This window comes from Epinephelus moara, chromosome 5 (genome assembly GCF_006386435.1).
Source record: "Epinephelus moara isolate mb chromosome 5, YSFRI_EMoa_1.0, whole genome shotgun sequence".
NCBI lineage: Eukaryota > Metazoa > Chordata > Actinopteri > Perciformes > Serranidae > Epinephelus > Epinephelus moara.
Genome location: NC_065510.1, coordinates 24,938,964 through 24,966,605, shown reverse-complemented (window position 1 = coordinate 24,966,605; position 27,642 = coordinate 24,938,964). Strand labels below are relative to the sequence as shown.

The 27,642-nt window shown below is 40.7% G+C and overlaps 1 protein-coding gene across 1 annotated transcript in view; it reads right to left on the bottom strand.

The window, feature by feature from the left end:
• Positions 1-23,654, bottom strand: part of fhdc1 (FH2 domain containing 1) — a 49,637-nt gene extending 25,983 nt beyond the window's left edge. The window contains exons 1-2 of the mRNA XM_050045487.1: positions 23,503-23,654; positions 1,160-1,992 (exon numbers count right to left, since the gene is read on the bottom strand). Coding sequence (XP_049901444.1) covers positions 1,160-1,666 — 507 coding nt within the window. The 5' untranslated portion in view covers positions 1,667-1,992; positions 23,503-23,654. The remainder of the gene's footprint in view (positions 1-1,159; positions 1,993-23,502) is intronic.
• Between the last annotated feature and the right edge of the window lie 3,988 nt (positions 23,655-27,642).

Here is a 27,642-nt window from a genome sequence, read left to right as displayed (position 1 = left end):
CATATACAATATATAATACACCCAGAGTAGCAACTCGAGATACAATGTGCTTCTGTGTCTACACAATGACGGAATTATCTCAAACTCAAAGCTTTGCAAAGCCCTCTTTAAAAAGCACTCTTCACCACCATTATCAAAACACTAACAACAATGATGTATGGTTTGGGACAATATATTCAATACATGATATAACACACAAAGAGCAGCAACTAGAGATGCATTATTCTTCTTTGTGCACAAATGGTGGCTAAAAACTCCCAAAGGAGAGTTTAGTAACAACTTTTCCCTGCAAACTGCTCACTTTGAGGTTCACGCAGCTGCAGTCAGTTCATTGTAAGGACACAGAGGCAAGTAAGTCTGTGACATGAGTCTCCCTACGCCTCACGCAGGGATCGCTTTACAGTTCACATGCTACTTTCCAGGAGTCCATAATGACGCAAGCATGTTTTTGTTCTGTTTATGAACACAAATAATTTCTTAGGCTCAAAGAAAAAATGTAACTGAGCGCTGTTACCTAACGCGTCCCTGCAGGGATATCTTAATACAGTGGGAGCAGGGTAGAGTTATGTGCTGTAGCATTGTATGGTTATGAAGCTGGGACTTTCTTACGCTGTCAGTGGTGTGTTCAGGACCTGAGGTAACCAGCATGTCTTGCACATGTTTGCAGAAACAATGGAAGTGGATGGAAGAGTTTGTAGGCATCAGGACTCCATGTTTCCACTAACGTAGCTTTGTCATTTGCTGAATTTGAATCAGTTGGTAGACCTTCATAAGAGAAGACACAGGCTTGAATCCTAACTGTGACAGACAGTGTGCAAGATTTCTGGTTTCTTCTGAGTTTAAAAGAAGAAGAAACATGCAAGAAAAAAATATAAACCCCTAAATCTGTAAAACGCTTTCCTCAGCTTCAGCTCGTAAAAAAAGCTGCGAACAACACACTAAGAGCACTTTTGAACCTCATCATAATCTTCTCTAATAATCTTGTTGGTCTAAAGTAAATCCAGGGTATTATTTCCCCAGACGTGGGCCACTTTAATTTTAAGAGGATTGTTGTGTAATCACTGTGTCAGCACTCTAACCTCCACCATCACCTGTCATCTCTGTTAACTGTCAAGAGAAATGTCCCAGTGTTGCTGCTGTCAGTATTTCAACCACTCACCTCATCCTTGCTGCTCTCCTTGAAGGAGCGGGACCTGGAGATGCGAGCAGAGGTTCCAGCAGCTGGCGTGGCCCCACGTATGCCTGTCAGCGCCTCCTCCTGCTGCCCGAACAGCTCCTCCACAGAGCGAACATCGATCTGGTACTGCTGCTGCCGCACCGCCAGCGTCCAGATGTTGGGCTTCCCGCGTACCTTCTCCTCCGGTATTGGCTTCCAGAAGAAGCTGCGGACGCGGCGCTTCTTCCTCGCGTTGTGGTTGGAGGATGTTGTCACCAAGGGGGGAGGTGGCGGGGGTGCCCCCGGAGGTGGGGGTGGCAGAGGCGGAGGTGGGGGAGCTTCATGCTTAGAGATATCAGGGGCGTCACTGAGGGAAGGTTGAGTGGTGTGACTGTGTCCAGACATAGAGGATGGGTCAGAGGTGGTGATGGAGGAAGTGGTGCAGCTGCTTCCCTCGCTGCTGCAGCTCTCCGGCTCATTGGTTGTAGATGGACAACTCATAACAAGCATCACAGGGATAAGCAGTCAGCATATGAGCTCTATGCTGAGAGAGTACACAGACTGAATATATCTGATCAGGAGTTCCTCCTTATTTAAAGTATCTCCAAAGGATTTTTATTTAGGTGCAACAATTCTGAAGGAGATCAAAATGCTGCAGCGTGCGTCCCCTCACTGCTGGAAGAAGGTAAGTGTCCCTTCATCTGGTCACAATGAAGGGAGCACGTCCTTTGATTCTGTCCATCTCCATCACTCAGCTGGTCATCCATCGCGCCGCGCAGAGCCTTTGAAGGTTACCTCCCGACGGGAGAGGGCGGGAGGCGGCAATGGCCATGGAGCTACGAGAGCAACAAAAACAACACAGGGCAGGATTATACAGGAGGCAGTCATGCGTGTTGTCAGGGACGATCTGAAATTAGGGGAAATTAAGGGGTGCGACAGATCAAAAGAGAAGGGGTACCCAGTCAAAGGGGCTCACAATGAGGGAAATGGCAAATCCGATTTTTTTTTCTACTTCTGAAGCACTTTGAAGTCGGGCTGTGGGGTGTGTAATGGTCAGAGACGTTACACCACAGCTTAGCTTCTGTTACACAGTTTGGTATCATTTTCATTCTTAAGAAGTTCTCATGAAGCGGGCCACTAGGAAAGATAAGTTACTTAAGGCTTAAACAAATTGTCTCATTTAATAATGTCATGTGTTATGCAGAAGTTCTCTACTGCTCAGGTGGACACATCAGTGGATTTAGCAGATAAATAACATTGATTTAGATAAATTCTCAATAAAATTGCTCTGTTCAATAATTGCTGGCTGTTGACTCTTCAGTGTTAATTAAATTAATTCAGTTTATTTAATTCCTAGCAGAGGCAGTGTAAGCAAGTGAAACAACAATTACTAAAACCCAACAGAGCAGACGTCAGAGAAACAGATAGGTGTGGCCAATCAGCATCCAGCACTGACTGTAGTTTTATGGAAAACAACCCGCAGCCTCTCATGTATTCAGATCAGCATCATCTGTTGCCATAGGGAAGAGCCTGTAGCGTAGCAACCCCATTAACAATACAACACAGTGCTCTAATAAAAAAAATAAAATAAAAAAAAAGTCAAGATTGGGCAACTTCTGTCAGACTGCTTTGCAAGGTCACCCTGGAAGACAACGTAACAGCAGATCCAACGAGGCAACTAAAGAAGACATTTATGTCGTGATTCCAGGCCCACAAAGAGAAATCTGTGAACTGCTCTCTGCCTGGGAGGACATCACATTCACTCAAATACACAACTTCTAAAGGAAGAGCCTCTGCCTTCATCATCACCTCACTATCCTACCATGCTTCATCCTCCCCTCAGGCTGCAGATACAGACAACTACTCTGCAAGAAATCTCGCTTTGAGTTTGGTGCTCTCAGCCATCACTGCTTTAAATAAGCTGGGATCACCCTGATAGACTGGTGTTTTTGTAATGTGCTTTATCTGTTTATATCCTGCGTGTCACCTGTTGTGGGTGTTTGATTGTGCGGGCTGTGAAGTAAATCTCCTCCACAGAGGACAATAAAGAATGAAACTCAATCTGAGTCTTCAGTTGTGTTATAACACCTGCAAAACTAATCTGACAGCTCACTGTGAGGGGGGACACAGGCGGAGAAGACTGTGCCAGCAGAAGCCTCATGCAATGATAGCATACAACCATAATACCACAATACATCATATAGAGCTGCAGCAATTACCCGATTATCAATTAGTTAATTAACAGAAAAATTGCCAACTATTTGGGTTTTATTTTTTGAGCAAAATTACCAAATTTTCCTCAATCCCAGCCTCTCATTTGTGAGGGTTAGATGCTCTTCTTTGCCTTATGTGACAGTATATTAGGTATCCTCAGATTTATGAGGCCTGTTTGGAGAAAATAAGAAATTTGTTAACATTTGGCTTCTGGCAATTGCGTTGAGCATCTTTTACTTCCACTTTTTCTAACATTTTATAGACCACATGATTAATCAGCAATGAAAACAGTTACAGCAATTGTTTATTACAGTCCTAAAATTATAGTCTATCATAATCTTACAAAAACTAAAATTGGCATCAAAATTAAACTGAAATCACGCATTAAATACATTTAAAAACTAGCACAAATACACCCTACACCTTAACGTGATATTGAGTTATGCTCCCTGGTTATATATTACACAAACAGTATATTAATATAAAGCACCTCGACCAGTAAAAAAGCACTACCTATCAGTTTATTTATTGTTGAGACACAAAGCTCTGTAGAGCTAAAACCACTTCACATATCTAGCGATTTTACTAATCGAACTCTTAAACACTTTTAGAAGATTAAAGGTCCAGTGTGTACATTTTAGAGCCATCTAGTGGAAAAGTTACAGATTGCAACCAAATGAAACTTCTTTGTGTTCCAAGCCTGTAGGAGAACTACAGCAGCTGATGCCAAACCACGAGTGGCCCTATCTAGAGCCAGTGTTTGGTTTGTCTGTTCTGGGCTACTGTAGAAAGAACATGAACTTCGAGGAAGAAAACCTTCTTCATATGTAGATATAAACGGCTCAATCCAAAGTTACAAAACAATGATTCTTTCTGGTGATTTTACACTAAAGAAAACATTTCTGCCAATGTATACCGTAAGTCCTACACACTGGATCTTTAAATCTCTAAAAATTAGAGTCACTGAACAATCTTTTTTTCTCACTACTTCAGTTTGAAATAACGTTCATTCAAAAACACCAGAGCATGATGTATTTAACAAGTAACTCGTTTTTGATAATATAGTAAATGAGAATGGGAAAACCCAACCAGCCTCCAGTGTTACAGGCAAGGAGGAAAGGAAGTACTTCCCTCCTCTATCTCTCTTTGTCAAATCTACGGTTGCACTGTAGCTCTCAGCTGGAGGGAAACTGGTTCAGTTTCAGGACAACACATCACTCACTGCCACAGCTGACATGGCTACAGTGATCTGATACTCTTCTTGGCCTGAACAAAGAAATGAAAAGTGCTTCTGACACAAAAAAAGGAGATACATCAGAGGCATGATGATGATGATACTTTGCCCTGAAACCAAATTCTTTCCCTTAAAGTGCTGAAGGCAAACAAACATCTTCAAGATCAGAAATAATACATCCTTGGTATCAAACATTATACCAGTGGCCACTTCCTGCTCATGTATTGAATCAACTCTCAGCCTCTTACGCAACTAGTAACATCTTAGTGGTAACCTCCCATTAGTTAGCAGCCTTTTCCACCTGATACCCAGGGATTATGACTAATTAATAAAGCACACGTCACCAATGGCCTCATGTTGCCAACATCAGCCTGCGTGCTCAGCTGTCCCGTCCTTAGAGCTGGACCACACTGTCACTCATGTTTAATTCATAAGACTGTGAGAACATCTGACCTCACACAGTCATCTCCTTCTGTGGCGTTAAAACGTGGATGCACAAACAGATGGAGAAAACTCTGGAGCAAAATGAGTTAAACTGTTTGCTTCTTCTTTTAGCTTCTATCTCTCTTTATCCTTTCAAAGGAAATATATGCACATCCAACTCTCTCAGATGCAGGTGTGCTATAAAGTAACAGTCTTGAGAAAAGACCATCCTGCATGCTGCTTTTGCTCAGCATCACAATTTACTAATAATAAATTTTTTTGCTGAGTTAAAGTCTTACACTGGTGGCCAAGACTACCATACACGGTGCCACCTGCTACTCCTTTTTTAACACACTCACACACTGACGGAACAGCCATCAGGAGCAATTTGGGGTTCAGTATCTTGCTCAAGGATACTCTGACATGCGGACTGGAGGAGCCGGGGTTTCGAACCGCTGATCTTCTGATTAGTGGATGACCCACTCTACCTTCTGAGTGACAGCTGCCAGGTGTTGGTAGCCATTTTTTACTGTCAGAAAGACCAAAGCTCTCCCTTACAGGCTTCAAGGTAAGCTAAGCCAACTGTGTCCTATAGCTTCATATTTGATATCTGGAAGCTAAATATGAAGCTACAACCAGTGACGTTGAACAATCTTAGCATAAAGACTGGGAATGGGGAAACTAGTAGGCTAACCTGGCTCTGTTAAACTAGTACCAGCACCTCTAAAGCTCTTTAATCGACACATATTTTGCTTTGATTAATACAAAAAACTAAAGCACAAATCCATAATTTGTTGGTAGCTGGTTTATTTCTTAACCAGGCTAACTGTTTTTCCCAGCTTGCAGTCTTTCTGCTAAGCTAACCGTATCCCAGCTGTAGATTCATATTCAAAGGAAATGTTGGACATTATGGGAAGTGGGTTTTCTTTACAGAGAGTTGGACAAGAATATTGATACCACTCTCATATCTGACACTGAAAATACACCAAGCGGCAATAATTGCATTCTTCTGCAGCTGGGAGGCGTGCTCATGTGTGTCAGACAGGAAGAAATTCTTTCTAACATAGGGTCAACATGTCACAGGAGTCACAGCACTCTGTTACTGATTGGCTGCAAGTATTCTCTTGTCGAAATTCACCATTAAAAGTTAAACCAGGGGTGTCGAAGTCATTTTAATTCATGGGCCACATACAGCCTAATTTGATGTCAAGTGGTCCAGACCAGTAATACCATTGCATTATAACCTATAGTGGCAACACCTCCATAATTTTCCCTCTCTTTTACTGTTAAAGAATACAATACACTCTGAAAACGATCATTCATTTACAAAACAGATAATAAACAGATGTCTTTGAAAAATAAGTGCTTTTTCAACAATATCAGTTTTCCATATTCAGTCTGTCCACTATTCACTGGCACTACATGTTCATTTTTCCATACACTTCCACTCCTGTGTAGTAATCCTGGTATCACCACACCAAACTAAAGTAGAAGCTATTGAGGAAGCAGGTTAAGTCATCCCCTGCTTTACAAACCATTTACAAATCAAAAGTTTTGCAGTGTCTTAGCAATAGGGTTCCACCAATATTGATTTAAAATAGAAGTCTGATACAGATTCCTCAACACCGTCACTCTCCAAAGATTATGCCGGGACACGGAACCATATACAGAAGGCAGATCAGCGCAACTCGCACGGAATGAAAACAAAGTTACACAAGCGTCTCCGAGTGATGAAGTATGGATGAAGACTTATTCCCCCCCAAAAAACAGATAAAGTCAGCCGTGTGGGATCATTATGGCTATTGCAAAAATGACCAAGGGGTCATTGTTGACAACGGCATTCCATTTTTTAAAACATGCCGCAAAAAAGTCGCGGCCAAAGGATCAAACACGAGCAACATGATACAACACCTGCGGGACAACCACCTGGCTTTACATGTGCAAGTAAAGGTAAATGCACAATAACTGGGTAAAAAAACGTCAATCTCAATTTATCTAATGTAACATTGAATTAAAAATTATATGTTAGCGTGTCATTTGCAATTAATGGCGTAGTGGTATGATACGAGTTGGGCTTACAGTGCAACGTGACAAGCTAAGGCACGTCTCAAAAACTTTTTTGATGGATAGTTCTGCAGTTTGTGTGCACACAGCGTGAGGTCAAATCCTTTTTTTAGTCGTCTTACTGTTTCAGTGTCAGTGTGCAAAAAGTAAATGTTGGACTTGTCCTTCCAGCACTATGTCTGTTTCATTTATTATTAACAATGCATGAGATATGCTCTCAATTTATTTGTGTAATTGTAATTTCAAGAGAAAAAAAAAGACACACACACATCCTAGAAAAAACAAACAAACTTAGACTAGGTGCTAGACCTCCTGCTGTGGATGTTTAACACAGAGGTGATTTTTGTTTAATTCTAATGGGATTATTGTCATTAAAGCTTGTACTTTTTGGTTACTTTTCTTTGTTGCTATATTATTTTTGTTATGTTGGCATGGAAATAAATGAAATTTAAAGATCTATAAGGAGTGTTCATGTAATTTTACACATTTATAGTGTGAAATTAATTAATGCATAATAATCGTGATAATCGTAAAACCGTGATTATTTCTCTGACAATAATCGTACCAAGAAAATCTATAAACGTGACATCCCTAACACAGATTCTTTTGTACTGAAGCTGCTGATACTTTGCACTATGTTCAATATCTTTAAATATGACCACAATAAGTATTCACTGTCTTTTCTGAAAACTCAGGGTGGAGAAGCCTCTGTTAAACTTGCTCCTGAGGCCTGCCACCTCTCAGCCTTCACAACTGCATCAATATTAGGTGTGCAAAGTCATCCAGTGGGCCAGACTGGACCCTTTGGCGGGCCAGTTCAGACCCACAGGTCATATGTTTGACACCCCTGAGTGAAACTATTCCCAACTTTTAATGTGGATGCACTTTGTCTCAGAATCAATTGACCGCAGCTCGGAGCGGCCAGTGAAGCTTTCCGATGACATTGCATGACAGCTCGCTGTAGGCCGTACTTCAGCCCTGCTTGGTGTGTTTTTGGCATGACAGAGGTATCAACCATCTTATCACAAATTCCTAAAATGTCAAACCATTCCTTCGACCTAATACACACTTGGAGACAGCCTACAATTTTCCTGTTTGCACTGTAACTGTAGTAAAACAGACATTTGACCACTGTGTTATTGTGTTCAGGCTCCAGGTACATTAATCCTGCCTCTCTAAAGAAATCAGCTCTGTGGCAGTGACACATTTGTGGTATTTCACAACCATTTAATTATATTTGAAACAACCAACCAGGCTGACTGACAACCTTTTGCCCAAAACGATTTACAGAGGAGGAAACACACCTGTCAGTAACACTATACAGAGAAGCCCTGAGGGAGAGAAAAGCAGTCTGTGTGTCCAGATTCCTCTCATCCACCTGCTGCCACCAGTGAACACAGACAGACTGTCGGCTTCATCTGAAGGTCCACCTGTTGTCTACCCCGAGGCATTCCCACTTCTATCAGTCTTCATTAGTGACAGGAAATACCCCACCCACTGTTATTAGTCTGTGACAGGTAACACAGCCTAGATCAACAGGTCAACGTTAACATGAATGTAGAAATGCTCCTCTTCAGCAGTGGCGTCCCAAGACAAATCTGAGGTAGGGCTTCTGACAGGTCCGCTTGGGTCCTAGTAACTGAGACCCCACACAGGACCTGGGTTGGGCCAGGTCAATGTTATGTTCAAACCTATTGTGTCTGGGTAGGGTACCTTTCTACTGCTGTGGGTTTCGTGTTTATAACTGTAGCAACTTATACCATTATTTTCATTACTGAATAATCTACTTATCATTTTCTTGAGTAATCAATTAAATCGCTTGGCCTAAAAAGTCTCAACAAATTGTGATTAGAGGTTTGATTCTCTGCCCAAACTGAACTGGGCCCGACCTGACCCAGCCATTAACGACTACTGACTGACTACTGCCTATATGACATATGAGTCTTTGGCAACATATTCTTACACCCAGCTTCTCAAATACAGACACTCATGTCCAAATACAATGCATTAGGTATCCCTCCTGCGTCAGTTTTGGACGTTCAGGGACTGGGTGTCAATTAACACTTTTTACGTGTGTCATTTCTTTTTAAAATAACCTCCCATTTCCACAGGCACAGTACAATTTCTGCTTGTTAAATGCATACAGCCATTTTTTAAATAAATGTTGGTAAAAAACTTTTATTTCCATGTTTGCTTCCATAAGTTTTACAAACAAAAGTTTGTAGTAAGGTTTTAAAAAAAACATCATGGTTGGGCTTAAAATGACCACATTTATTACTAGCATATTATGATGTAGTATGCTACACGCACACAAGCACACTAAGTCGTAATTTAAAAAACTGTTTTTTGGTTTCACACAGGACACAAACAGCAGGGTCCCGGGTGAAAGTTCGGAGTTTGTTTGACCCATCCCCCGCCCCTCCATCACCACCCTATGTGGAGTTTTCTGTCTCTCTTTATACTATGGTAGCTGCCCAAAGCGTCAACAAATGCCGCCGTCCTTCGCGTCCCATTCTACCGCTAAAAGGTGCGTCTGATGCCGATGGGCCACTGACCAAGCTTCAGTATTGCACTCGTTGGGAGTGAGACAGGGTTGTTTTTGGGCTGTGCTGAACATTCGGTAGAGGAAGAATGTGACATTTTGTCACAAATGTCTGTTACTAAGAAGACTTTAGTTAAATGTAGCTCCTAATAGTGTTTGTTCAGGCTCAGGTTGGGCTTAGACAGAAACTATGCTGGCTCATGTTGGGTCGAGCCAAGTTTTGGGCCAGATTATAGCTCTAATTGTTATGATAACAATTTCAAATGTGTCATTCTGTCCAATCAATAGTCCAAAGCCCAAAGGATTTCAGTTTAGTTGAGTATGAAAAACAGAAATTAATCACATTTCAGAGGTTAAAACCAATTAACTGATGTGAATCATATGCTATGGCTTTAACAGTCCCCTGATCTCAACCCAATCAAACACCTTTGGATGTTCAAAAGCACCAAATGAAGGAATATTTTCAGGAAAAATGGTGTTAACCCTCCAGAAGAGGTCTGTACACTTGAAGAATGCCAAGTTTGTCACCTGCCTTTAGTTACATAACAAACCAAAACTGATGCAGAGACCTCTGACTACCTGCTGGATTGTTTTTCTGTCTTGTTCTATAAAAAAACACCCGCAGAGCCGTTAAAGGATTTAAACCGGAGGTAACTGTCAACACGCGTCCAGGGAGCCACTGAGTCCAAAACAAATAAAATCCGCTCTCTCTCACAAATGTGTAATGCTCAAGGTCAAGGTGCCACCGGCTGCTGTAATAATCCCCTGTTGATAACTTCCAGTTCAATTTCCTGAGGGTCAGTAAACACCCTGCTGGGCCGAGGTCTTTCACTGACACCGTGGGGGCAAAGAGGTGCGTTCGCGAGGAATTTGGCCAGTCCCGCTCCATCATCATTACCATGGGAACGCTCGTTAGCGGAGAGGCGTTTTACGTAGGGCTCAGTGGGACGTCGCTGTCAGACCTGTTTGTTTTTGATCCCCCCCGACCACCTTGATCTATGCTTGTCCAAACAGCGGTGAAGGGGCAGCCGGTGACGGGACTTTTTCCATTTAGATTTTTTTGTTGCTCTCATCCTTACTGCAACACAAATTTGTAAGGGCAGCAACTCACTTCCATTATCGATTAATCTATTGATCTTTTTATCCTGTAATTAATCAACTAGTCTGCAGCAGGTCAATAAATAGTAAAAAAAATTCCAAGTTCCTTGAGTCCAATGTGGCACCCAGAGTGTTTTGTCCAACACACAATCCAAACCCCATAGATAATTAATCAACAGTGATACAAAACAACTGTTTTATCGCCTTTGGTTTTTTCCTTGAGTTTTGCCTCTTGTATGTAAGTGTAGTCCGCCCTCGTCCCTGTTACGGGACAGTACCTACAACATCTAAGAGTTCAAGCAGGAAACAATCATTCATACATCATTCACATAATCCTAGCTGAGAGATATTAAAACTACCTGTTTGTCTCTCTGCTGTCACTGGAGCCCAAACCGCGTCATGAATCATTTCACCACTAATATCAAGACCCTGTTAATGGCTTCCTCGGGGGATCTCCGCATGGCTGCTATTTAAAGGCTTTTACACACATAATTTAACTGAACTGATTAAAGTATAACTGCACAATAATTAAAAACAAATATGCGCACAATGTCTGTGTTTCACCACTTGGGTTGCGTGTTTCTGTTTGCTGCAGCAGCTCAGTGTGTTTACTGGGACTCCCTGGATGAAAAGGATTTCATGTCCATTTGGAAACACTTTTTGTGGCGCTGGCTTATCTCTCTGATTTCCATGTCATGTTGACAATGGAGAGGACACACAATAGACTGGGAGTTGAGTATATTCTCAGCAGCAATACACACACAGTCACACACACACACACACACACACACACACACTGCCCCAGCGACAACTGCCCAGATACCAAAGACAAAAGGACCTTGTTGCCAAAAATGCTCTTTTCGCAAACAGAGGATATGACATGACACCTTTTAGGTGGTTGTAGCAAACACAGCCAAATGTTTACAGCGCAGCGGTTCTTGGTAACAACAGAGAGACTGCAATTTATCATACAGATGTGGCAGAAGGTGACAGACTGCAGCAGCAGGGTCACTAATGTATTCAACCCATGTAAAGCTGCACTGTTACATAAGCCACATTAAAGCCTGCCGCCTCCTCCTCAAACAAAATGTACTTAGGACAAATAAAGTTATGTCATTTCTATGTAAAATATCTCTAAACTTTTAAATCAATTACTCTTCTAACAGTTTGTGTTATCTGCGCAAAATGTGCTTAAGTTATAAACTGAATATCAAATATCTGGTGAACTGGAGGCCATTTATCACCTCGTGCCTCTGGTTGTGTAATGCACCGCAATACGTGAACAAAACACAGCAGTAACAGGAGTCTAATTGGGAAACGCTGCGGACAAGGGGCCTATTATTCAGGAAATCCTGGATTTATCGAATATTTTCAAAGATTGAGAGCTTGGTACTGTTATGTCTGTATTTTCTGAGTGAACCCTGGCAGAACCTGACAGAGTAAATTATTCAGGCCTCCATGAATAAAGTAACTCCTCTTCTAACCTGACTGCTGCTGTCCTGAGTGGACAGACACTCAGTGGTGCTGACCCAGAGGCGAGTCACCTGTGAACATTTGTGGCTTAGTGAAATATTTATAATGCAGGAAGCAACAAGTTGGTAAAAGGAATAAGAAATATAACTTCTGGGTCTTATCTCTAGAAAATAGACAGGTATGCTGCTATGTGAGGGATTCTGCAGAGTTCACCACGTTATATTAAAGGCGTTTTGTCACAAAGAATGCAGTTTAATGCCACCAAAACAAAAAAGGGTTTCTCTTTGTTTATATCACCTAAAATGTCTGACCTTGACTATACTGACTTGTATTTGTGCAAAGTTTCTTACTAGAGAGGTGTTTTCACATGCTTCCACTGAAGAAGGCGATGTCTACGCACTTTCCTTAAATCTGAGATTCAAACATACAATGTGCAAGCTCAATTAGGTACGCACTGATACCAAAGCCAATTGCTGTCTAGTACATGAAACACATTGATGGGGGAACAAATTTCAACACAACACCAGCAAAGAAACCCGAAACATCCAGCAGTGGACTTGTCAGTACAGCAAAGTTAGCAATGTTTTGACAGCAAACATAATAGTGTTCAGTTTTTGGATGTAAACTGGACCAATGTGAACACACTGGAACATCATAGCAGATATTATTGTATATTTCACAACCACTAACACCGTGTCAGTCACTGCCTGTTACAAGCTAACAAATACAAACAAATAAAAGATGCTAACTACACCGACCATTCTGATATGTCTGTCGGTTGCTGATTTTTGGTGAACAACAGACTCTGAGTCTGAGGCTCAAACGTGTATCGCCAAATTTCTCCGGATGTTTCCTCTAAGGCTAACACTAGCCATCTTAACCCACACTGGTCTTTCAACCAGGCCCCTAGAAAGTGCGCTGGGCTTTGAAGCCAAATTCATAGTGGCCAAACAGTGGAATTACAACTTACAGGTCAGTCACATGATGCTATTGAGCCCAAAAACACTTTTCCCATAGACTTACATTTAGAAGGAGACCTCTTTAAATTAATGGATATGTTTGTTTGTTTTTTGAGCTACCAAACCCCTTTGAAATGACTTGTTTCACTGTCGGGATTTGATTAATTTGGTCCAATAACAAGTGTAGAAGAGCTGCCCAAGTCAAGTTAGCGGCTGGCTAACCCCGTAAGTTCAACTTTCTTGGCTTCATGCGCCACTGAGCAACTTTCATAAGAACGAATGTGCCCTGCCTTGAACACTGTATCCAGTTGTCTTTATACATCCATGCTTTCACCAGTCAGCCTCCTAATGCCTGATAAAGGTCGATCAGACCGAAACGTTGCCTAAATAAAAAAAAAATAGAGAGTGAGACAGTGTGCGGGAGCCTTTTTTGATTTTTGCATACTTTGGGGTGGCGCCTTCCTCCTACGCACCTGTTGCTTAGCTGTGCTGAGATTTTTTTCGAACATTTTGACCGGTTGACCTACTGCAAACGGCGGTGGGCAGAAGCCGGATCCAGAATTTCTCAATGAGCGACAAGGAGTAGACTATTATTAGACTATTACATGGGAAAATCAATCAAACAAAATATTAGTTTCAGTGTTAGTATTTATACTTAGACTTAAATACTTGTTTCATGTCACACCGGCCAAAGTACAAAAGCTATCAACAAAATCCTGTAGAGATAAAATGACCTAAAATTATTTAAGTGCATGAATGTATTTACTTTTATATCACATTTTTGTCAGTAGCAGAATTCCTTATCATAAATTAATCATTAAACACAACCTGGAACTGGATGAGCAACAGGAAATGAAAGGATTAATGGATGGACTGACAATTACAAATCCCTAATTAATTTAAGGTCCACATATGATTTTTATAAGGTCTGAGGTCTGGAACAAATGCACTTTTTTACAGACAGAATTTTGCTAAAATCAAAGACAAAAACATTTTATAAACAAAATCACTGCCAACAAGAATATTTACGACCTTTGTAGAGGACATGTTAATACCTCTTAAGATCTTTTGTTTTTTTAGTAAACTGAAATGGCCTGCAGACATCCTGTACGTGGACGTTTCACACAACACAATTACATTAACTCTTAATCGCCTTTGAGGGATCAGCGAGTTAAAACACTCCAGCTTTCAGCCCTGCTCCCTCGACACAAAGCGATAAAGATTTGGATGAGCAGTACATCAATGAACATGTCAGGACTCTATCCACAAGCTGTCAGATCAGATAATCCTCATCATGAGTGTCTCCTTTATTTCCTTTACTCACTCCAACCTGTCTGCTTGGCTCTTAACTTTTGTTCAGACATCGTCACAGCTGAAGGCACGGCTCCTCCCAGGCTCATTCTTTTCTTTAACCATCCTTTATTCAACGCATGATGAAACAAGAAGCCATTATTTAGGGCACTCTGATTAAAACAGTGCTGCATATGACATGTAACTTCAAAATAATGTTGCAGAATGAGTTAGGCTACATCTACAATGTACCTGCGTGCTGCACAAACAGCCATGTGTTGTACAGAAGGCTCTGCACAGAGGATTAACGTGGCTCGAACAAGTTTCTTCACTCTCAAATCTGCAAAACGGGGGTTAAGGGGATTATAACATGGTGTTATTTGTCTAGAGTGAGGAATAAATTCCTAATGAGGCCAAGGTACAGTACTTAGCACCTCATGCCATGTGAAACCTAACCTGCAATACTGACGAACATGGAGCTTCACATCTTCTACTTCTATCTGCAGAGGATGGTCTCCATCTTGCTTGTTGCCAGGTGATTACTATTCTCATTTTATGACTCAACATCTCAACATCAGGCAACTTTGCTGATGTTAAGAAGCAGGAAATAGGAAATACGCTCCATAAAAAATGAGATGTCTCCTGCAAACAGCATCTTCAATGTGCTGTCCTCTTAAATGTGTTAAAAATTGTCCAGTCCTGCTCGATCGTCACTGTGGCAATTAAATACAACGAAAAACTGGCCCACATGTTCCTCTTCCTGGACTCAAAATTGGCACACAATTCACAAACGTTACTATAAATAGACCGCAATCTCCCTTCCATCTCTCGCTGCATCAGAGTCCCATTCAGTGTGAGAGAAAAGCTGTCAGCTGGAAGTGACAGCCATGTCTTCTTGATTCATAAAGTTTCCTGAGCAGCTTGATTATCAACCTCCAAACCTTCAGTATTTCATTTTTTTTCTGTAGTTGTGCAAAGAATTCTGCATTCATGTGTCTCATTTTTACTCTATAAAGTGACTAAAATACAATATATTGTTGAGAATAACTGGTGAACAATGAGTGTTTTCTAACTGAGTTGGTAGAAACTGTACCAACAACTCTCTGTATACAGAGCAACTCTAGAGGAAAGTGTCTGTGGTTGTTTGTGCCAACAGTGTGACTGAACTTGAGATTTAGGGAGCTCTTATGACAGCAATGTGGGTTTCTGGGTTATGTAGTTCAGTCCGTAAAGTACTAAACACTTAGAAGGCTATTTGGGTCACCTAAAGTTCTGATTAATGATCACATCAAATAATTATGGCATTGTGTTCTGCTGCTGCACTTTGAGTCCTGTTTAATGAGTCATCTAGTGACTGGGCTTCTTTTCCTAGCAATCATGATGCGTGTGTGTCTGCTAAAACACGCATACTGTACACTTAACACCCTGTTTTAGAGGTGGAGTGAAGGCGCTACAGTAGAGTTAAAAGAAGTATTTTACTGCTGGAAAGATGATCTTTTCAGAAAACTGGGCTGTCTATTCAGCAGAAAGATGCAAAAACTTTTTAAATTGATGCTTTATGACTGGAGAAAACAGAGAAAATGGCTGTGGCATGCGCTTTTGCTCAAGAGGTAGAAAACCTACAACTACCAGAATGCACTGCGCAACAGCGGGCCAATAATGCTGCTGCTGCTGGGTGACATATTGCAAGCCTGGCCATTTTTCCACAGGAAACAATATTGTGGTCAGCTGGTAACAAACAATCTCGAACCAGAGTTGAACAGTGAGCTAAAATATGTTTCTGAAAACATTTAAGGCAAGAAATAGGATACGCAGTTACAGAATCTTGGTTCATATTTGATTACCACTTCTTAGTTTTACGGTTTGACCTGAGTATTTTCAGCCTTTGCTTTTACAATACAGAAAACAGTATGGCACCCACTTCTTTTTACACAAATTCTTGTATAACAGCCAAACAGTGCACTAAAATAGAGATATTGGAGACATTTTAGGCAAGAAATAGGCAATACAGTGACAGAATCTTGGTTCATGTTTAATCAGCACCCCCTAGTTTAACCATTTGATCTTAGATTTTTTAGCCTCTGTTTTTTAAATACAGGAAACAGCAGTCTCGTATTACAGCCAATCAGTGCACTAATATATGTTCCCAAAGAAATTTTAGTTGGGAAATTGGCAATACACTAACAGAATCTTGGTTTATATTTAATCAGCAGTCACTAGTTTTACTGTTTGATCTTAGTTTGAAGGGTGGTTTTCTCTCTCAATCCACTTCTATACCCTGTGTCCACAGCCCCAGGCATAGAAAAATCTAGGACAATCTTCAGTTGCAGCAACAGCCCTAGAGCTAGCAAAAACCTGCTGGATGACGTACTTGAGCTGAGAGATGAGCAGGGAGATCTGGGCACTAAGATGGAGAGAAGGTTACCACAGTTAATTTACACATACTACCACACTGTTATGATACAAAGCTGGTTGAAAATCGGCAAAGTATCTCTTTAAGCCGTCAGAGTCTGACAAATCAAGCCAATACCCCCAAAATGACAGTCTTTACAGTACAAGATTTCCACTTCATTTAATTTATTTGACTTATCTTCAGCTACATGACTTCCTCTATTGATTTTAAAACACACATACTGTGGAAATCTATACCAAAAAATGACAGCACATTAAAACTCTTTTCATTATCGTTGTTGCAGTGTGCTGTAGCCTGCAGACTGAGGCAGAAATTTTGTCTCACTAGGCGTTTCTTAGAAGAAGCCTGGACAAGTGCAATATTATTTTCTTATGAGGAACTTGTTACTGATATGGGATATATTGGAATTGTAAAGCTGGAGATCACCAAAAACAAGGACTGCCAACACTGCAACAAATCATATTATAGCTTACATCAGCTCTGTGTAGCACCATGCTGGAGGACAATCTAATGAAGATGCACATTATTCACAAATATTAAACCTCGACTGCCAAAAACAAGTCCTTTCCCTGCGCCTCCTCCTGCCACACAAACACCTGCAGAGTCAGAGAAGGATTTTGTAAAGACTGTGTGCAGATGCCGTCGCCCCCAACACAACATATCCCCCAAGCTTAGCATAAGTCTGTTAATAACATCCCACGTCTGCAACGAGGTTTTCAGATTTTACAGATTAAAGCTGCAAGTTTGCAGAGCACGCGTTGCTGCTCTGTCAATGACTGTTTGAACAGGCTTCAGACGCGTTCAGCTAAGACTTATATGAATGACTACCTCACCTGTAACACAGGTTAGATCACGCCCGTCAGCTAACCTGTAACTGAGGAGGGAATTCATCTAATCATATAACCAGCTGTTAAACCTCTCTAAATCTGATTCAAACAAACAAGGAATCTGCGCTTATCCTTTTAACAACTGACCAGGCAGAAAAATGTTTTCAGCGTGTCCCTCATTAAAGTTTTGTTGGTAAACAGACGATAATTCAGAACCATGTACGTGTATGAGAGACAGGACTGATACTAACTAACTCACTCAGTACAGTATAAATCTTTGCTATAATGATGCATCAACCTCAAACTTACTTTAGAGAGTATTGTGAGGAGGAAGCCGGAGTACCCCAAGATTTGGGCTGTTAGTCAGTGACAACAACTTTAACGCTTCACACCCAGTAACAACCAGACAAACAGTGGGTCCCCCTGGTCAGGGTCACTCACTGGACCCAGTTTTATAGCAATAAAGTATTAAATATCTGGCAGAATATACAAATATACAAGATACAAGTGTTTTCTAGGAGCGAAAGCAAAAACCAGTGCCTAACAGAGTAACAACAGGAGTAAGATAAGTACAAGAGTTACTAAAATGAACTTAAAAAGGTGGAAAAAAACAGACTGCGCCTGCTAATTAATGTTAAATTGAATCTAATATAACAACGAGAAGTAGTATTGCACATGACTGAGAAAATAATATTGCACTACATCGACAAAACAAGCAAATTGAGGATGCCGTCTTGAATTCTGGCACAGTGTGAAGGCCACTTTTGACTTTTCCAACATTTTATAGACTGAACAACTTGAATAAAAAGTAAAAGAAACACTGTCTCGCTTACTGCTGGTAAATTTATGTATGACTTTTTCGTTTCTAAAACCTGTATCAGACTGAAAAAGATTTTTAACTTATTTCCTTCACTACACAATCAAGCCATTAAACAAAATCCTAAAATGCAGATTAACTGATAATGAAATAATCACTGGTTGCAGCCTTGAAATGGAGAAAGGGTTGGGCCTGATGATATCATGAGACAGCATTAATGTGTCCACTGTCAGACATTTTGCTGTATTTTGGCATCTGAAATCACTTGCGGTTTATTAGGTACACCTGCATAAGTTTTAACATACTCTCCACCCCAATTATAATCAGTAAGAGTAGACTTAATATTTAACACCTCTCTGCGTTATGCAATACAAAAGGACAGTGCTGATCATAAAGCTGAATCAACACATCAACAGTTGAAACAAAGACTGAACATTATATCCTTCTTTCAAGAAAGGATCCATCCCGAGGTGTAGTGGAGGCTATACACAGGCATACAGGGTACACCCACCTCTTTTTCTGGCTATTTATGGTATACCAACATATCAGCCAAACAGCCATTGGAATAAAGTGCAACACACATCAAGGGACCTTGTACCACTGCTTGTGGGAGTGTGTTAAGATTAAAAGATCCTGGAAGTCAGTGCTGCAGTTTGTGTCTTGGATGCCCTCATCTCCAATACCTTTAAGTCCTTGGCTCTATTTGTTACGTTTGTTTCCTATCCTGCCTAGGAAAGAGAAATGAATTATGTTTGCTACAGGCGAGGCGTTCAATTGCGCTCTACTGAAAGAATGTGTGTTGCCCCTCTCTTGGCGGTTGGTTGAAGGATTTAACAGTAAGTTTGACTCTTGAACAACTCACCTATATAGTGAGAAATAGGGTTTCTGGATTTATTCATATTTGGGAAATGTTTTTGGAATTTGTAACTACTATCTCTCTTTTTATATGATGCCATATGTTCTAACGTCGGGGGTGGGAGTTGTATATGTTTTTAGGTAACTTGTTGAGTTAAGATATGTTTATAAATATTAAAAAAACAACAACATTGGAATATATATGGGAGAGTATACCCACTTCCTCCTTGGTAACCAACCCATCTACCTTGTAGTACACCCACCTCCTCAACTACAACTGGATCTATAACAGGTCTGTTGTATGAAACTGCATTTCTTCTAGCTAGGTGTACCTAATAAACTGGCAACAGAGTGCATTTCTTTAAAAGGTGTCCTGACAAACTGCACTACCTGGCCAGCACCAAACAACCGTCCAATAAAATTAGCAACTACCTGGTGATAGCAGTAAAGCATTTAGCTGCATAAAACTAGATGTTTCCTTCAGGAGTTGGTGGAGACCAAATCAGAGCTAAAAGCAGAGTGGATATTGGAGTTAAACTCATCAGGTGGACACAAAGATGTTGCTGAACCTTAGTATATACTGATATCTCAAGATAAAATGACATATACTGTTATACTTTATGGCCCACTGGAGCGACACTGTCCCGCACAATGACACAGCAGCTTTAAACAGACTCCAGAGAGCATTTTCCAGAAGTATGCTACACTTCAGATCACAAAACTAACCCTCCTAATAAAAAATACAACGCCATTACACACCCGGAGTAAAAGTAAACCAGGTGAAACAAAACCCACTGAGGCGAGGTAATGACAGGGAGGAGGGATGAGATGAGACAGAGTACACCGTCTGCGAGGCTACGGATCAAAAACAGAGCTTTGCCTCGTCTTCTGTTTGTTCTTTTGTTAACAGGTGATCAGTGTCTTGCCTGCAGCAGACCACTGCGTCTCCATCACCTCTGGCTCCGCGCTCCCAATTGTTGCCTCAGCAATCTGAGCCCGGTGCCAAAATCAGCTTTAGGCAAATCTCTGTGGTACCTCTTGGCTTTCACAGCGTTAAACCTGCGTCTGCCACGGAAGCTTTCAGATTAATCAGGAGCATTTTGAGCGGAATGACACGTACCGTTTAACTAAGTAAAAACTTGACTTAACGACTGGCTTAAACCAACACATCCTGGGTAAGGTTTTAATGATATACAAAGATGACAAATAAAGCAGGTGCTCAGGTCACCATAGAGACAACAGCAGGGAAACATGGAGGGAATGCAAACATGTTTACATGGCAGTGGGGAAAAGTGTTTGCCCAAGGGCCCAGAGACACAGCAGGCTTCATTAAAATGCACTTTAATACCTGCGAAACATGACTTGCAGGCAGGCACATGTGCACGGATCACATAACAGACTCTCACAAAACACCACGCAGGAGCCATCGAGCAATGCTCATAAATCCCCTAAACAATAGTTATCGAGACGACATATGTGCAAGGAATATTTGTTTTTATTTTGAATCATTTTTTATTTTGGGGCGGAGAAGTTGTGTCAGTTGTTGACGGTTTTGTAAAGTTTTATTTTGGGCTTTATTTTCTTTATTAGACAGTGAGAGATTTAGGTGCTAACATGGGTGGGACATTTGGGCATGACATCAGAGAAAGGCAACCACCAACGACGCTTTAATTGTCTCTCTTTTCTTTTGTCTTTTGTTATGTTTTTTTATTTTTTAACCGTCTCTCATTGCATGCTCAAATTGAATTTAGAAGACAAGGACAGATTTTCAGGCAATAAAGACCTCTCGAGTTGACCCAAGTTGCCAACAACTATTCAGCCCCTCCCTACTCCCACAGAAATAAATCAAGCCCCCCAACATCTTCCTCCTCGGGGATGACGTCAGAGAATTGAGTTTTCCGTGTTACTCTCGGCCTCCACAGCAACCGGGGGGTGACACCGCCCTCTCCCTTGACCTGACCCGGGAGAAACCCTTTTTTCCACGGGGGTATTGTTCCCCACACTTGAATGGATTGCCCTCTAATTCATCTCAGCATGTATAGTAGTGTACAAAAGCCGAGGGAGCCGGGGTCTGAGGTGCAGAACAAAACCAACAGGGGCAAAGTTATAAAGCCATACATGTTGAACTAAAAGGGCACTAAGTTCTGTTAGTGAAGCCACAACAACCACTGCAACACTGAAACACTGCTTCTGACTCCAGTGATCACTTAAACGTGGGATAAAAATGTCCATCGGATATACAGGGCTGTGTGTTAACCTTATGTGGTGGCAACCAAAATCTATCTGAAGCACCACAGAGTATCAAAAACTGAAAACTGGAATCAAATGTTCGGTCGGATCCATAGTTTTGTTCACTTATTATATGGTCAGAAAGTTGTTGATTCATATCAAAGCTTAAATCAATTTGAAACTGCTTCATCTAGGCAAAGTTTTTGTTTGTATGGAAGCCCATTTCCGCCCATATGATGAAGAAAAAGATCCTGCAAGTCAGTGTAATGATAGGCTTAGTATTTCAAAAAATAATGATAAACTTTTTCAAAATAATTAATTAGTATCTCAAAATGAATCATTATTTTGAGATACTAAGTCATGGCTTTAAGAAAGCTTCTCATTATTTTTAGACTGTAACTCATTATTTCGAGATTCTAAGTTATTTGGGGATTAGTCATTAATAATTTTGAGAAAGTTTCTCATTATTTTGCAATAACAAATCATTATTTTGTGATACCTAGTCATTTTCTTTAAATACTACGTTATCATTTTGAGATACTAAATCATTACTTTGCAATACCAAGTCATCATTTTGAGAAAGTTTGTCATTATTTTGAGATTCTAACTCATTATTTCAACATATTATATAATTATTTTGATTTGAGTAAATGCTTAGTTTTATAAGTTTCTCATTATTTTTGAGATATTTGGTCATTACCTTGCAATACTAGATTATCATCTTGAGATACTAAGTCATTATTTTGAGAATGTTTGTCATTGTTTTGAGATTCTAACTCATTTTTTCAAGATACTAAATAATTATTTTGAGAAAACTAATTATTTTGGTAAAGTTTCTCATTATTTTGTAAGACAAACTCATTATTTTGACATACTAAATCATTACTTTGCAATACAATGTTATCATTTTGAGATACTAAGTCATTATTTTAAGAAAGATTTTCATTTTATTGAATTACATTGGCGGAAATGGGCTTCCATATGTACATATGTATATGCAGTTGTGAAAAGACATTTTGAATTTAAGCACTTCGGCTATTTTTCTTAAATTAAATGAGGGTTTTGTATTTTTTAGTATTGGGAAATGTATCACATTTTTATCAAGCACCAAAACACAAACTGAAATACTAATATTCAATCATTTCAAACTAGATCCAGCCCAAGTATTATATTTATGGATCATGCATGTAGGTAAACTACCAGTTAATCAAAACTTGTGAGCTTCAGTCATTTGCTAAGAGACCCTACACTGAAAGTAAGAATTAAAAATTGTTACTCCAACATGAAAAAGACTATTACTCTAACTGCTATCTAACCACAGTGCCTATTTACCTACTCTTTTTTTCTGTTGATCAGTGACGATACAAAGCTGCATTTAATGTTTGATTCAATGCTGTGTCACAATAAAACATGAAACCTTTCCATTAGGTGTTAATACTTTTTTTTACATTACAATGTGCTTGCTTGAATGACATTTACACCTTCAGACACAAAATTCTTCCTATGCACACTAATTACTTTTCATTTTGATCTCTCTGGTAGAAATGTTAAAAGGATATCATCAACTTCTTTAAAATACTGAGAACAATCCAGTGTTTTTACTTTGTGTTTACATCACCAACATACAGCAGAGCAACAGATCCAGGCCTTAAACTACACTAAATCTTCCTAATGATGTAATTTTGGGGCTTAACTGCATTGCAGGACACCTTGTGTTGTCACCTTAAAGGCTCACAGAGGAGATATGAGTAGTAGGAAGGTTACATGCTCTCTGCTTTGCTAATAAACGGACCTGCAGACTCTCACGGTACAATGACTTCTCACAGCAGAGTTGCAGCAGGTCGTTACATATGGCACATCCACACACACACACAGCATGATGCGGCGGTACCGTCCTGCTTGACTTACCGGAGGGATGAGAGGGCTGTCCGGGGCTCGTGACGCGCTCCGACACGGTTAGAGTTAGTGCTCGATACTTTTCAGAGGAGAAAATCTGAGTAATGTTTCAGGTTATGAGCCGGTCAGGTCAGGTGAGCTGGAGCTGTGTGTTGGCCGAGCTGCAGCAGTCACAGTGCAGACACACTCAGCAGCAGCAGCAGCTTCCTTGTACGTGATTGGGCCAGGTGGAACAGGCGCGCTCACGCGGTCCCTGCGCGCGCCACACGGTGCTTGTGACCACTGGTGCAATCACAAGGCTGCAACCAATGATGTATGCTCAGGTGGGTTAATGTAATTCAATCAGGAGTGGTGGTGGAAAGTGACCAAGTACACAAGTACTGCAATTAACCTGTTTAATCCCAATTTTTTCCCAGACACAAAACTATATAAATCATCTGTCACTGATAACCCTTTGAAATAATCGGTCTTTTTTTTTTTAAATTTTCAGGGAAAAGTAAGTGAGAAAGTGTGTTTTATGGTCAGTCACAATTGTGACCACTGGCATCACTCTTAAGTGACTACTTTACATATCAAAACCCCTTATACATATCACTGCTTTGTCAGTGGCCTTTTACATTGACATATGACATGCTAAGTATCTTTCTGCATCTGCTGTTGACGTTCCAGGACGCACTTACCCTGGAAATCCAGAGTTCTCGCGAGAGCACAGTTTGAATTTGCTCAGCGAGTCACTCTAGCAATCAGTAATGATGCTCATTACCCATGCCGTTGGAGCCAAGCTGCACCAATCACATCGGTGTATCTGATATAGGCGGGCCAGAGGCGAGCTAAACAGATGACGACAGCGCTGCGACGACGAAGTCCAGTCAGTAAACATTGCAAGATGGCTACGGATGAACACCAGCTGTGTGAAACGGCTTTGGCCGCTACAATGAACGAGTTAGACTTGGCTTTTTCTCTAAAAGAGGAACAGAAGACAGCGCTTGAATCTTTCTTTTGCAAGAAGGACGTTTTTGCTGTTTTGCCGATCGGATACGGCAAGGGTCTAATCTACCAGTTAGCTCCGCTGGTAGCGCTCTGGATACGTCACCCCGTGTTTTGTTCTGATTGGTCGTAGTGTTATCCAATTGTGTGCAGTGATATTTTCAAATGCATGCTTGGTGCCGCCCCTCAAGTTGGGCAATTTGCATTACTCATAGCCAGACCCTAAATCTTTCTAGATTTGGGTCTGGATTTCCAGGCTAGGACGCACTCCCAATACCATGACATTAACAAAAGCACATGGTTAGGTTTAGAAATAAACTAAACACCTTGGATTGGCATTCAGGAAGCAAACACTAGGCTCTTGGGTGAAAGTCCGGGATTTGTTGGACCCATCAACCACCCCTCCTGCCCACCCTACACAGACTTTTGTGCTCCTTATATCACATCGTTACCAGTAGTGTTTCAACCTACTGGTATCACACCGCAGAGTATCACACTGCCCTGATAGGTGCTGTCCGGCCAACGAGCGCCATATCATAGCAACACCAATGGTCACGTCCGGCTGCATTACATACTGCCGTGAAAGGTGGCTTTTGGCGTCAAGTGTCTGATGCCAAAATCACTGACAAAGTGGCAGTATTCAACATTTCAGAATAAGAACAGGCAGGAGGAGGGAGGTCATAATCATTTATATAGTTGTTCCTGTCATGATCTGTTTTAGCATATGAATTCGACAGCCTGGCTGGCAAATGGCCTGTCTCCCCCTCATGGTCTATATCAGACACAAAGCTATCACGATCACTGAAGACAGCATCATTTTGATTTTGGGGGACAACTGTAAGGTCGTGTACATTGTCTGATCTGTCACCTAGATCCCACATATCCAAAACTTCACTCAAAGTGAATCTAAAAAAAGAAGACTAGAAGGTTAGGTAGAGCAAGAACTATGTATGTGTATAGGTACATGTACATTTAGATGCGCTGTGTTATCCCACTGGTCACTATTGTTACCGTCAACATGTTCACTAATTCTGTGACCACACTGAACAAAGTCGAATAATTGCAAATACACATATCAATATAAACACCTTAAAGATAATGTGTACCAAAACTTTCTGTCCTATCTTTACGTTAACGTACTTTAGTAACCTTTTGTCTGAGAGATTTGATGCAGCCATCCTTGTTTCATGAAGTAATAAGGAAGTAAACAGCTCTGGTAATGTGACAATTTACACTAAACGTGACACTGCACGTATTTAATAGAGACCCTTTATTATTTCAGTATCTGCTGGAAATGCATTTATCATTTGGCACGTGTGTTACATGTAACAGAGACGTTGCAGCTCTGCAATATAGCTGAATCAAATGAAATCACAGAGACGTTGCAGCTCTGCAATATAGCTGAATCAAATGAAATCAAATCCATTTTAATCTCTTCTTGCGATGCACTGAACGCTTCCTTTTCTGTTGTACTACGGACAACAATTCGGGGAACAGCAATTCTGGTGTAGGCGGGTGTAAGGCAAAGCTAATCAGCCGTTGATCGAGGAAGTACGGAAGTACACGGATTTGGATCCAATCACATCACTGCCGCTGGGAGCCAGTGCTAGTTCTATTACAACTTTCCTATGGGAATGTCCACAGACGACAGAGTCAGCCAGTGTGCTGATGTCATCGGCATCTGTGTAAGAGACTAGACTTTAACTTGTTACAGAGTAAACTAGCACTGGGGTACTGCTTTTGAAAGGTCCAGTGTGTAGAATTTAATGGCATCTAGTGGTGAGGTTGCAGAACTGAAATTTCTCCATGTGCCAAGCATGCAGGTGAGAGGTTCACAAGTCCACACTTTGACTGGCTGGTAAAGAGGGGGTTTGCATGTTGTTCCCAGTTGTCTTCTATATCTTGTAAGTCAAGGTGACAGTCGTTTGTTATATTGGTGAACAAAATCACACACATTAAGAGCTACTGTCATAAATAGCACAGTAAATCAGTGCATTAAACTAGATTCAAAAGCACAACTCCTCAGTGCTATGAAATTGTTTACATCCCTCATTTCTGTACAAATAACTGAACTACAAATAATTTATAAATATAACCGAAAAGTGGAAATGTTTCTAAGTGTTCTTATTAAATGAAATCCATTTGCATTTTTTAATTGTGGGTACGTTTTTAATTAATTCATATGTTTAACTTTACATCTTTAAACTGCGGCACTCTGTTCCTTTCCACTAAAATACATAAAACTGCTTCTATAGATCTGGTTAATGGAAATTTATTTGCGTAGACGCATTTGATTGACAATGTATCTACAGATAAAACACATCACTGAGTCTGTGATCAACATCCTCAAGACTCCTCTGAGGATTAACCAGATCCTGTCAAATGTATACCTGTGGGTGTGGTGGGTTTGTGATTATAAAAACCTAAAGGGGAACCTAAAAGCACCTGGACTTAAGTAAACACAAGGCAAATCCAATCCATATGTCAACAGAGTATGAACCACTGCTGTCTTTCTGGGAAGCAACAAAAAAATAGGATGAAAGCAGAAAAGATTTACTTGGAATATAATTGTAAATTCTCAGAGGGCATGTCGTAAGCTTGTCTTGCCTCCTCAGTGTTCATGTCTGTATCTTTTTTACTGTAGCTTTCTGTTAGACAAATGCAAGGGCGTCACTTTGTATTATAAAGTGGTGAAGACTGAGGACTGACCACTTATGGCAGGGGTGTCAAACTCATTTTAGTCCAAGGGCCACATAAAGCCCAATTTGATCTCAAGTGGGCCGGACCAGTAAAACCACTGCATTATAACCTACAAATAGCAACCCCTTCAAATTTTTCTTTCATTCTGAAAACGTTGATCCATTTACTAAACAAAGAAGAAAGGAAAATGATGTGCAAATTTAATAGTATGACTCAGTTTTTCCACATTCAGTCAGTCGGCTACTCACTGTCATTACAGGTGACCTTTAAGCTGTTGAAGAAGCAGGTTAACTCATCCCCTGCCTTACAAACCATTTACAATCTGAAGTTTTGTCAGTGCCTGAGCAGCAGGGTTCCACTAATATTGTTTTAAGACAGAAGTCTGATACAGATACTTTTGTACTGAAGCTGCTGGTTGACAATATTTTGCACAGTGTTCAATATCTTTAAATATGACCATAAAAA